A 12560-nucleotide genomic window follows, 5' to 3' on the forward strand; every position below is an offset into this window, starting at 1 on the left:
TATGCTGAACATTTGAAAAACCCTTCAAAGTTTACATATGCTTTCACCAAACACTTCCACTTTAGAAGTTTGTTGTTGTTGTTTAGGGAAGGTAGGTTTTGAACAAAAATTTGGCAATAAATTATTAACCTTAGTCTATAGTAGTGAACAACTGAAAACAAGCAAAATATCTAGGAATGGAAGAATGGTTAAATTTTGACACATTTAGGGGATCTTAGTCATCAATTTACAAGATAATATTGTTTGTAAATTCATTCTTTCAATACATATTAGAGTGTCTGCTCTGCACCAGTTGTGATCTCAGTACTAAAGTACAATAAAGCTGAGTAAGGTCTTTGATCTTGTGGACCTTAAATTCTTAACAAGGAGAGATAAACAAATATACAATGTGTATGGTTATAGTTATACTGTTACACATCATGCTCAAAATTTAAGCATGTTAAAAGGGAATCTTATATTTCATGGAAAAATGTTTAATTGGTCTTTCTTATCTCTCAGGGGTTACCATTTTTTATTACCTAATGTCCAGTGTCTGACAGTCTATTGTTTCATATATTTTGTATGTTATTTTACTTGTTTCAGAAAGGAGGGCAAATTCATTTTCCCTGTTATTTTGTCATGGCCAAAAGCAGAAGTTATTTAAATAGCTCTTTTAATGAGCACCATTTAGTAAACCCCTTTCCATATAAATACGAGAATCATCAGGCTGTATTTTGTAGGTTCGAGAGTAAAATCTAAACATGTTAAGTGGAGACATTGAAACATAAATTTAGACTTCTAAAGATGCAAATTTCAGTTTGATATAGAAAATACACTTAATAAATAGATTAGACACTGTAGAAAAAAATCATTAAAATTAAAGAATAAAGTAGCAATAGAAGCCATTCATCATGAAAAACAAAGAGAATAAGACTGAAAAATTTGAAAAGAGCATCAGTGAGATTGTAGATAACTTCAAGTAGTATAATATAAATGTACTGAAGTCTGTGAAGAAGAAAAATATATGAAGAAATACAAAGTTATATTATGAAAGTGTATATTATATACAAAGTTATAACATGAAAATGTAAAATATAGAACAGTAATAACACAATATCTTGGAGAATACGTGGATATATATAATGTAAAGTTTTTATACTATATATATGAAGTGGCATAATATCATGACAGTAGACTGACAAATCAGTAGACTGCTATATCCCCTAAAACAACTACTGAAAACACAACAAAAAGTTAGAGGTAATAATCTAAAAGATGAGATAAAAAGTAATAATGAAAAATTCTTAATCTAAAAAAAGAAAAAAGTGAAACAAAGAACAGATGAGACAAATATAAAACAAACAGGAAGATAATAGATTGAAACCCAAGCATATCAGTGGTCACATTAAATGCAATGGTCTAAATGCCCCTTTAGGCAGAGATTTTCAAAACGGATTTTAAGAAAAGTAATATCTGATAATACACTATCTACAAGAAACCCTCTTTTTATTTAAAGATGCAAATGTAAAAGGTTAAAAAAGGATATGCCCTATTAACACTAATCAAAAGAAAGCTGGAGTGACTGTATTACCACCAGGCAAGAATATTACCGAGGATACAGTGTTATTCTATCACGGGAAAATAATCCTAAATGTTTATGCACCTAAAACCAAGGCTTCAAAATAAAACACAAACTGTGATAGAACTACAATGAGAAATAGGCAAATCCACAATTATAGTCAGAGATTTCAACATCCCTCTTCCAATTATTGACAGAAGACGACAGAAAATAGAGGCATGGAAAACTCAACACTAACAACCAATTGACATAGTCAATAGTTATAGGACACTTTACCCCACCAGAAAATACACATTCTTTTCAAGTGCACATGGAATGTTTACCAAGACAGAGCATGTTCTGGGCTGTAAAACAATTCAGTAAATTTAAAAGGATGCAAGTCTTAAAAAGTACATTCTCTGACTACAATGGAATTAAATTAGATGTCAAAGATAACTGCAAAGTCCCCAAATATTTTGAAACTAATTAAAATAATTCTAAGTAATCTTTGGGTTAAAGAATAAATCAGAAAGGAAACTGGCAAGTATTTTGAAGTGAATTAAAATGAAAACAACATTTAAGAGTTATAGAGTCTTCATCAGTAATTAAAGGGAAACTGATAGGACTGAACACCAACCTAGAAAAAAGTTATAAATCATTGACATCAGCTGATACCTTAAGAAACTAAAAAAAAAAAAAGCAAATGAAATACCAAGTCAGTAAAAGACAGAAAATAATAAAGATAAATGCAGAAATCAGTTAAAAGGAAAGCTAAACCAGTAGAGAAAAACAATGAAATCAAAAGCTGATTCTTTGAGATGAAAAGAAAGTTATAAACCTCTAGTCAAACTGCTTAGGGAAAAAGAAAAGACACAGATTACTATTATCAGGAATCAATAATGAACAGAGCTGTAATCATCAAGACAGAATGGTACTGGCACAAAAACAGACACATAGATCAATGGAACAGAATAGAGAGCCCAGAAATGGACCCTCAACTCTATGGTCAACCCATCTTCGACAAAGCAGGAGAGAATGTCCAACGGAAAAAAGACAATCTCTTCAACAAATGGCGTTGGGAAGATTGGACAGCCACATGCAGAAGAATGAAACTGGACCATTTCCTTACATCACACACAAAAATAGACTCAAAATGGTTGAAAGACCTAAATGTGAGACAGGAGTCCATCAAAATCCTAAAGGAGAACACAGGCAGCAACCTCTTCGACCTCAGCCGCAGCAGCTTCTTCCTAGAAACATCGCCAAAGGCAAGGGAAGCAAGGGCAAAAATGAACTCTTGGGACTTCATCAAGATAAGAAGCTTTTGCACAGCAAAAGAAACAGTCAACAAAACCAAAACACAACTGACAGAATGGGAGAAGATATTTGCAAATGACATATCAGATAAAGGGCTAGTATCCAAAATCTGTAAAGAACTTATTAAACCCAACACCCAAAGAACAAATAATCCAATCAAGAAATGGGCTGAAGACATGAACAGACATTTTTCCAAAGAAGACATCCAATGGCCAACAGACACATGAAAACGTGCTCAACATCGCTCGGCATCAGGGAAATCCAAATCAAAACCTCAATGAGATACCATCATAAAAAATGTATAGCTAATGCTCAACATCGCTCGGCATCAGGGAAATCCAAATCAAAACCTCAATGAGATACCATCATAAAAAATGTATAGCTAATGCTATACTTAATGGTTGAAAACTGAATGTTTTCTAAGATCATCAACAGTAAAGATTCTCTTCACCTGAATTCTCTCCAGTGCTGTTAAGACAATTAAAAGAAATAAAAGTTACCAGTTTGAATAGGAAGAAAAGTAAAAGTGTCTTTATTTGCTGCAATATGATTGTCCATGTGGGAAAACTACTAAAACTTAATAAGTGAGTTCTGAAAAGTTGCATTATACAAGAAGAGTATATAAAAATTCATTTTATTCTTAAATGTTAGAAATGAATGATTAGAAATTATGACAATACCGTTCATAGTAGTATCAAAAAAATAGGAAGTACTTAAGCATCAACTTGAAAAGAGATGTGTAAGACGTTTACAAAAGTCACAGAAACATTGAAAATTACAAACGTGGCTGAAATTAAAGAACACCTACTTATACCATGTTCATGGATCAGAAAACTCGTTATTAATATGTTGATTCGCCCTAAATTGATGTATAGTTAATGCAATCAAAATTTTCCAGTCAGAATTTCAGCAGGCTATTTATAGCAGTTGACAAGCTGATTCTGAAATTCACCTAGAATAGCCAGAACAACTTTGGAAAAAATAGAACAATTGGAAGATATACACTACCTGAATCAAGACTTATTCTAAAGCAACAATAATAATCAAGACAGTGTGACATAGGCATAAAGATAGGCAAGTAGACAATGGACCAGAATAGAGTCCAGAAAGAGTCCCACTTACTTATTTATGTTCATTTGATTTTTCAGCAAAGATGCAGAAGTATTTCAGTGAAGAAAAGTTAGTATTTTCAGTAAATGGTGCTGGAACAATTAGATATCCATATTCAAAAAATAAAACTTCAACATTGCACCATATAAAAAATTCATAATATAGAGGATATTAAACCGGAATTAAAACCTAAAACTATAAAACTTACAGAAAAACACAAAGGATAAAAAAAAAATTTTGATTTGGGATAGGTAAAGATTTAGAGATGACACCAGAAGCACAGTCCATAAAAAAATTGATAATTTAACTTCATCAAAATTAATAACCTCTACTTCTCAAAAGGCATTCTTTTTTTTTTAAGATTTTTATTTATTTTGAGAGAGAGAGAATGATAGAGAGAGAGCATGAGAGGGAGGAGGGTCAGAGGGAGAAGCAGACTCCCTGCTGAGCAGGGAGGCTGATGCGGGACTCGATCCTGGGACTCCAGGATCATGACTTGAGCTGAAGGCAGTCGCTTAACCAACTGAGCCACCCAGACACCCCTCTCAAAAGGCATTCTTAAGAAAATAAAAAGATAAGGTATTGAATAGAGAAAGTATTTGCAAATCATATCTCTGAGAAAGGATTTGTATTCAAAATATGAAAAGAACTATTAAAAACCAGTAATAGGAAAACAATGCAAGGAAAATAGGCAGAATGTTTGGACAGAGTTCAATCAATATACAGAGGTGAAAAAAGCATATGAAAAGATAGATATTCATCATCATTAGTCATTAAGTATATGCACATTCAAACCACGTCCCTATATGCCTTTATTGAATGGCTTAAATTAAACAGATTAAATGTTGGCAAGGATGTAGAAACAACTGGAATTCTCATTCATACATTGATATTGAGAGTATAAAATTGTACAGCCATCTTTCTCTTACTTCATTTACTCATTAGCTTCATTTCCATGACCTCAGCTTACTTTTATAATAAACTTGCAATGAGCTCAGTGCCTCTATCTCTATTTTAGAATTATTCTTTGCAGAAATTTATTCTAATTTTTTATGATAACTTTCTGGCTATCTGAACTAAACTGTTATTTTTTTGCAACTTTAATGAATCATTGAATACTCTCTTGAACAGTCTATTGTTATTCATCTATTACTGCATTTGTGATATAATAAGATTGCATAGTTTTATAGCTTTTATAACATAATGACTTTTAGGAGCTTTCTTGTAAGTAATGAGGGAATTACTGATGTAAATGTGCCTTTTTATAAAATCTACCTTTAAAACCTTCTTTAGTAGCTTTGGTTTAGATAATTTGATTTTAGTCTCTTCAAAACTTCAAAACTACTTAGAACATAATTCTTAAAATCATTTAAGTATTTCATAATGATGAAATAATGTACAGTTTTAAGCACTTTTATAACTTAGTATATACAAATGCTTCTTTATTTCTACAGTCCTCACAAAATTTGTGTATTTAACTCTTCATTATATTGTTAGAACTAGAAAGGCATTTTGTGATAAATTCCAATTCTTCTGACCTTCCCACAAAGCTTATTAATCCATTCTACTTGGGTACACAGTCATGGAGAGAATTTACCATTTTTCTTGTAATTTACCTAATAAGACCTTAAAGAAATTAGTTGCCCAGAGAAATTTGTGGTTTTGTCTGATACAAGGAAATGTTCTAACCCTCTTGGAACTGACTGGTATGTCTAGTTATTAGCTTTTCAGCATAACAGAACCAGAACTAGAAAGTGTCTCTTGTCCTGAACACTTGCCTCGAGTTTGGAAGGCTCACAGAAGCTGAGTAGAAGTAGTTCTAGACAAGAACTGAAAAAGACGGGCTTCTTCTTTGCTGTAGTTGTAGCCCTCTGAACTTGTGTATATTGTTGAAGGTTTATGAATCTGTTTCTTTATCAATAAAATACATATAATACCACTCGCTTTGCCTCCCTTGAAGTGTTGTTCTTAATGTGAAGTGTGAATATACATTGAAAACTTTATAGAAACATATAAATGAAGAGTGGTGTTACTGATAATATGAAGTAACCTCAGATTCTTACCACTTTCAATCTGTTTAGAATGCAGTTTTTATTATCAATAACTAATGATAGGAGAAAAGGCATATTATTACATATTCCTGATAAATTGTACAAATATAAATAGCACATGCAACTTTGTGTGCAAATCTTCTCTCTAGGACATTGCCTAGGAAATACTTCATTTAGCTGGCAGTGTTTACAAATATGGATTTTCTCAAATAATTCTTAATTATCACCATCATTATCATTGCCCTTTCAGTTGCTAAGTGTGTCTGTGACTATAATATTCCCAGCATCAATCTAAAATATGAAATAATCTCTGCTTTACGATGCATAGTGAAAGACTAAATAGGGCAGCATTTTTTTTAATTGAACTATAGTTGAGACACAATGTTACATTAGTTTCAGGTGTATAATGTAGTGGTAAGACAACTCTGTGCTATGCTGTGCTCATCAGAACTGTAGCTAGGGGTGCCTGGGTGGCTCAGTCGTTAAGCATCTGCCTTCGGCTCAGGTCATGATCCCAGGGTCCTGGGATTGAGCCCCAAATCGGGCTCCCTGCTCCGCGGGAAACCTGCTTCTCCCTCTCCCTCTGCCTGTATTCCCTCTCTCGGTGTCTCTGCCTGTCAAATAAATAAATAAAATCTTTAAAAAAAAAAAAAGAGTGTAGCTAGCTAGCATCTGTCACTATACTACTTTTTAATAGAAATTTAAAAAAAAATTAAACTTTATTTCAACTTAGAAATAATTAGGCAAAAGGTGGCAAATTATGTGTCCTACCTAATAATAGTTTCTCGTAGTCCCAAATTAATTGAGTGAAATAATTGTGATTAAAATCTACAGAATACTTGAGTGTCACAGATAAGAAATATGTATGCTTCTTCTTAGAGATACATAAATAATGTACTATTTCAGATTAAAAATCTAGCATCATATCTTGAGAAACGATCATTTTCCTTTTTTTTGATTCAGAAAGGTGTTTTTATTTTCCAAATTATTAAACATATTTATCCACTCAAGAAATGAGTGTTGACTTTGCAGACCACCGTATTGCTAGATTGTTGTACATATTAAGTTACAGCAGAAAATATTTTTTAAATTCCCTAAAATTTGTGCCATTACTTAAAGTATTTATTAAGAAATTCTGGATAGGCTGAAGATTAGAAATAAATCTAAAAGAATGGATTAGAACAGGGTTAAAACACAAAATAGTTAAGATTTCCTATTCTGCCTTCTTTTATTTTCTTTTATGACCAGCAAAACTGCCAACAAAGCATACAAGCAGTAAAGATGCTTTACTTTACTTTTACTTGCTTTTCTTTACGAACATATTGACTGTTAGACTGTAAAATAAATATAAGACTTTAGAAAGGACTGCAGTTCTTCCCAACTCTGGCTTTCTATGGTTTTTCAAATCACCAGTAGTGGTTTCTTTGTTTTTTGAATCCTGTAGCTCATACTTTTTAGAACTACATTCCTCAGAAACAGAATCACTTCATGTGGCCTCCCTGAAGAAATGATCATTTTCTATAAGCATTTTGTATTACACCTAACATTTCATGTATATATTGTTTTTCCTCGTTATTGCCCAATGTTTGAGGTATTATCCCCATTTTACATAAGAAAACTGACGTTTGGGCGCCTGGGTGGCTCAGTTGGTTGGGCGACTGCCTTCGGCTCAGGTCATGATCCTGGAGTCCCGGGATTGAGTCCCGCATCGGGCTCCCTGCTCGGCAGGGAGTCTGCTTCTCCCTCTGACCCTCCTCCCTCTCATGCTCTCTCTCATTCTCTCTGTCTCAAATAAATAAATAAAATCTTTAAAAAAAAAAAAAAAAGAAAACTGACGTTCAGGGGCACCTGGGTGGCTCAGTCATTAAGCATCTGCCTTCGGCTCAGGTCATGATCCCAGGGTCCTGGGATCCAGCCCCACATTGGGCTCCCTGCTCAGCAGGAAGCCTGCTTCTCCCTCTCCCACTCCTGCTGCTTGTGTTCCCTCTCTTGCTGTGTCTCTCTCTGTCAAATAAATAAATAAATAAAATCTTTAAAAAAAAAAAAACAAACTGATGTTCAGAAGGCTTAGTTGGTTTCTCAAGATTATAGCTAATAAATAACAGATAATTTGCCCTGGATCTTTTGATTTCAAATTAATTTTTTTTATTATACTATGCTTCTTTATCAAATAGACATTTTAAACCTCAATATTATGCTATCTTTGGTAGGTTGAAGCTCATCAAAAATTTCTAAAATGGAGTACTATATTACTTGTGGATTATCACAATATTAAAATAAATTTCATATTTCCCATCTTTGTTGTAAAACTGGAACCCTCATTTTATTCTATGTTTTTATGACTCAAGCTTGGAGAGTAAATGAATTTCTTCCCTTGGCCTTTTTTCTAGTCTCCTTTTCAGATTTATTCCCTCCTTTTCCCTGCTATGTTGTTATGCATGGTATGAGGATTATGAAAAAGAATTATTCATCTGATCCTTTCTAAGCACTGTATATAGCACACTAGAGGGTCAGTGTGGCAAAATACCAAGCCAGGGCATAACAGGAGGTGCCTCACTGCTCTTTTCAGATAGTTTCCACTGCATTCCCACTAGGGTTCTTTGTCTTTCTGTGCAATGAAAACTTTGTTGATTGTTAAGAGAAATTCCTATCAGAAGGTCCCTTAATAAAGGATATGTCCATTCTTAATTTAATTGTAATTATAAACATAATTGTGATGGATTTACTGCTTTTAGTTTCCATTGCTTCATAGTGGTATGTTAAACATTTTCAAAAGTTACATTACATACTTAACTTGATTTAATCTCTTCCAATATAGAAATCAGATAGTAAAGATCTGACTTCTAAAATAAATCTAAAATTAACTGCAAACTCAAGGGATTTGTTTATATTATACACAAACATATATGTATGATATATAATGCATATTCTAAGGTCCTCACTGATTATGGTTTTAAAAACATGGTATTATTTCAACTTTGTACAGTGTGTTTTCTGCACATATTTTTTGGAGAAAATTAGCTTGGAAAGTATCAAATTCAGTACTATTTACTACTTGGAAATGTTAGTGCCATCAAGTGGCAAAATGGGTATTTCTAAATTTGGCTTAAACTTGTAAACTTACTGAATATGCATATTTTTGTGTTTCCCAGAAGGCATGGGATTATAGTGAATAGTTCAAATTCAGCTGCTTATATTATAGTTTACTCATTGTACCATCTTTAAGAAGTATGGTAATTATGAAAAGAGAATTATTAAATGAATTATTCTCTATAAATGATAGCATAAATACTAATAGAATCTTTTTTTAGTCTTGAAAAACTTTGTGAGAATCTTCAAAACTAAGAAAGAAGAGCTTTTTGGTGTGAAGATAGTTGAGTGTTACTCCTTCATTATAATGTGATATTATTTTTGCAAAAATAATGTTCACCTTTATCAAAGTGAATAGAAATTGACTGTAAAATACTATGAAATGTGTGCTTTAGAAAACTATGTAATAGGTAACTTGAACTAAATATAAAACAGTGGTATAAAAGCAAGTGTTTTGCACAAAAATGTGAATGTACTTAATGTCACTGAACTGCATACTTAAAAATGATTGGTATGGTAAACTTTATGTTAGGTGTATTTCACCACAATAAAATAAGTGTATATATTTATATATATAATCAGCTTTAACAAAAAGAAAGAATCAACACAGTTTACAAAGGTATATATATATTTCTTTCATTGTGGCTATGAACAAAATCATAAATCCACTGATGTTAATAAAATTGGTTTGAAGTGAAAAAAAGGCAAGTGTGTAATGAACATGAAAAAAGCTTTCTCAGCAAACAAAAACATCTTTTTTATTTTATGATTTTACAGCTGTTAGATTTTTATTTTAATTGTATTTGTAAATTACCAGTTTTGAGTTTTTCCCCACGCAGCAAATATGATAGGTTCTATTATTTAAGCCACTTAATGTTTCATGTCTCCTTTTATAGAAGTGTCAGAAAACTTTTACTGAAAGAATCAGATGATAACTATTTTAGATTTTGATCCAGAAGATCTGTTTTAACTACTCAGCTCTGCTGTTACAATGCAAAAGCCATCACAGACAGTACATAAACAAATGAGTGGGCTGAGTTCCAATAAAACTTTATCAATGGACCCCGAAATGTAATTTCATATAATTTTCACATCACAAAATAATGTTCTTTTGAATTTTTTTCAACTATTAAAAATGTAAAAACCATTCTTAGCTCATGGACCTTAGAAAACTGCAGAGGGTCAGATATGACCCATAGGCCATAGTTTGCCAACCTATATTTTAGTTGATACTTTTTAAATTACTTTATTTGAATGAGCTGCTAGTAATGAATAATAAAAAACAGCATGAATCTCAGACTAATTGTGATTTATGTGACCAGAAATGGAAAGAAGAATCTTGAAGTTTTTGAAATGTAGTTTTTAACTGCAAACCGTTTTGGCCTTTAAGAAGGATCTATTATTTATCTGAGAATTATGTGTAGGTTGATCAGTGTTTTGAGTATTTATTTATAAATTTGTTTTTAATTTCAAACATCAAAATGACTACTAATCGGCACCCTTTAACTTCACTAAGAGGAAAATCATCTAAATTAAAAGTATATTCAGAGTTTGCTTTTCAGTATAATTTTAACACCTAAGTATATCTGATTGGTGTTCAGTGCTACGGAATTAGCAAATGGAGTTATCATCGGCTTTTTTACTGGCGCAGTCATATTAATACCAAGTCACATTCCTTTTCTTTAAAAGATGGTAAGGTATAATCGTTGTTATATTTTTGCAGTAGACATTTTTCTATAATAGATAACTAGATCACATTGGGAGCTAAATATATGATTTTCTTATGCATTAAATACATTTTAATTCTTCAGGTGAGTATGCCTTGGCAGCAGAGCTGTACAGGGAAGTGTTGCGTTCATCTGAGGAACACAAAGGGAAACTCAAAACGGATTCACTCCAAGTAAGTAAGCACTAAACAATTTCAAGTATATAGTCTATTTATTTTTTACAAAATAATTTTTCATGATGATCTTCTGATTTAATTTTTGGAGGTCTCTTAGGAAAATCTGAATATTTGAACTATAACATTTAAGTATTGAGTCTCTTCCCTTTCTTAGCCCTGTCCAGTGGATCATATACACAAGGCGTTCTAGCTAAATGGTAAATAAGGACCACTTTTATTAATCTTATTAAGTTTAGGCTTGAGTCCTTGGTGGGACTTCTTTATCATTCACAATCTAGACCTTGGGACCCACATGTTCACGTGTACCTCAGCAAGTATTGTAGGAGTGTTTGGGGGAAAGAGGAGAAAATTAAATGCAAGCCTACTTATATTCTGTATGGGGGAGGATTACAGAAGTTAGACCTTTGGTCTTAAGCAAATGTGTTTGCCTCATGGAAGAAGGCAGAAATATGCTCCTGAAGAAAAGAAGCAGAAGTAGAAAAGTGGATGAGCAAACAGATAAGTCCAATATGCCTGAGTCCAGGAATGAAGAGTAAGCCATCAGCCTGTTTCTTCCTTTTGGCTTTAATAATCCTATCTACTGTAAACCATGGCCCACTGACTGTTTTGCTCTATTCAGTCAGATTAGCCACTCTGCTCCCTTGGGATAAAAATAAGGGGATGAAAGAGACAGGTGTTCTCCCCAGTCTGTTCTACCACCTTGTTCAGGAAGCCACAGAAGGAGAAGAGGAGCCGGGTTTCTACCACTTGGTTTCCGTAGTGCCATTTACAGGTTTGTTGTTGCTACTCAGTGTGATAGTGTTGCTGATTGTATTATCTATGAAGCCATGTTGAAAAGACCTAAGACATTTGAGGTGACTCTTCAAAGATGAACTCTACAAAGATCTGTGTCATGACATTATCTGTAGCCAGAGAGAGTAAACCTTTATAGTCTCAAACCACTAGCACCAAATCACATCTTACCAGGACTCTTTCCTGATTATCCTTTAGTCCTTAGCTGTCTTCCCAGGTAAAGAGTGAAGTTAACAGAAATTACTTCTTTCTTCTCAGCCCTTGACTCCAGAGGGAGCCTCTAACCAGCTGCAGATTCAGTATCGTAGGGAGAAGCCTGGCTTATACTGAATACAGAGATAAAAGATACAGTTTTCTCCTTCCTTATATCTTTACCTCTAGCTCCTCCCTTTTTCACCCCTTAAGTTCAACAGATCCAGGTCACAGCCCTGTTTTCCTATGTATTTCGTTATCCTTATTTTTATGATAATTGCTAGGCTTATGCAGACTCATATCCCAGAAGAGGAATCAATCAAGTCTGGGAAATCAGTCTTTCTACTTTACTGGACTTGGCATAATCATAGTTCCCTATACAGACAAAGGCACGTATAATAGAAGAAATATACCTGTATTACACATTCAGCTAAATGCATAGACATATTTCATAAGACTATTTTCTCCCTTTAAGACTGTGTGTTTTTAATTGAAGAAGGTTTATGCCATTATGAATTAAGACCTTATGAAACTGATTTTGGTTTTCTCTGAGGAGGTTGGTGTTCAA

At 33.1% G+C, this 12560-nt stretch overlaps 1 protein-coding gene across 1 annotated transcript in view; it reads left to right on the top strand.

Annotated features, from left to right (window-relative positions):
- Nucleotides 1–12560, top strand: part of SHPRH (SNF2 histone linker PHD RING helicase) — an 85685-nt gene that overhangs the window by 24558 nt on the left and 48567 nt on the right. The window contains 1 exon segment of the mRNA XM_021693152.2: nucleotides 10917–11005. Coding sequence (XP_021548827.1) covers nucleotides 10917–11005 — 89 coding nt within the window.

Source organism: Neomonachus schauinslandi, chromosome 8 (genome assembly GCF_002201575.2).
Source record: "Neomonachus schauinslandi chromosome 8, ASM220157v2, whole genome shotgun sequence".
In the NCBI taxonomy this organism is placed as follows: Eukaryota; Metazoa; Chordata; class Mammalia; order Carnivora; family Phocidae; genus Neomonachus; species Neomonachus schauinslandi.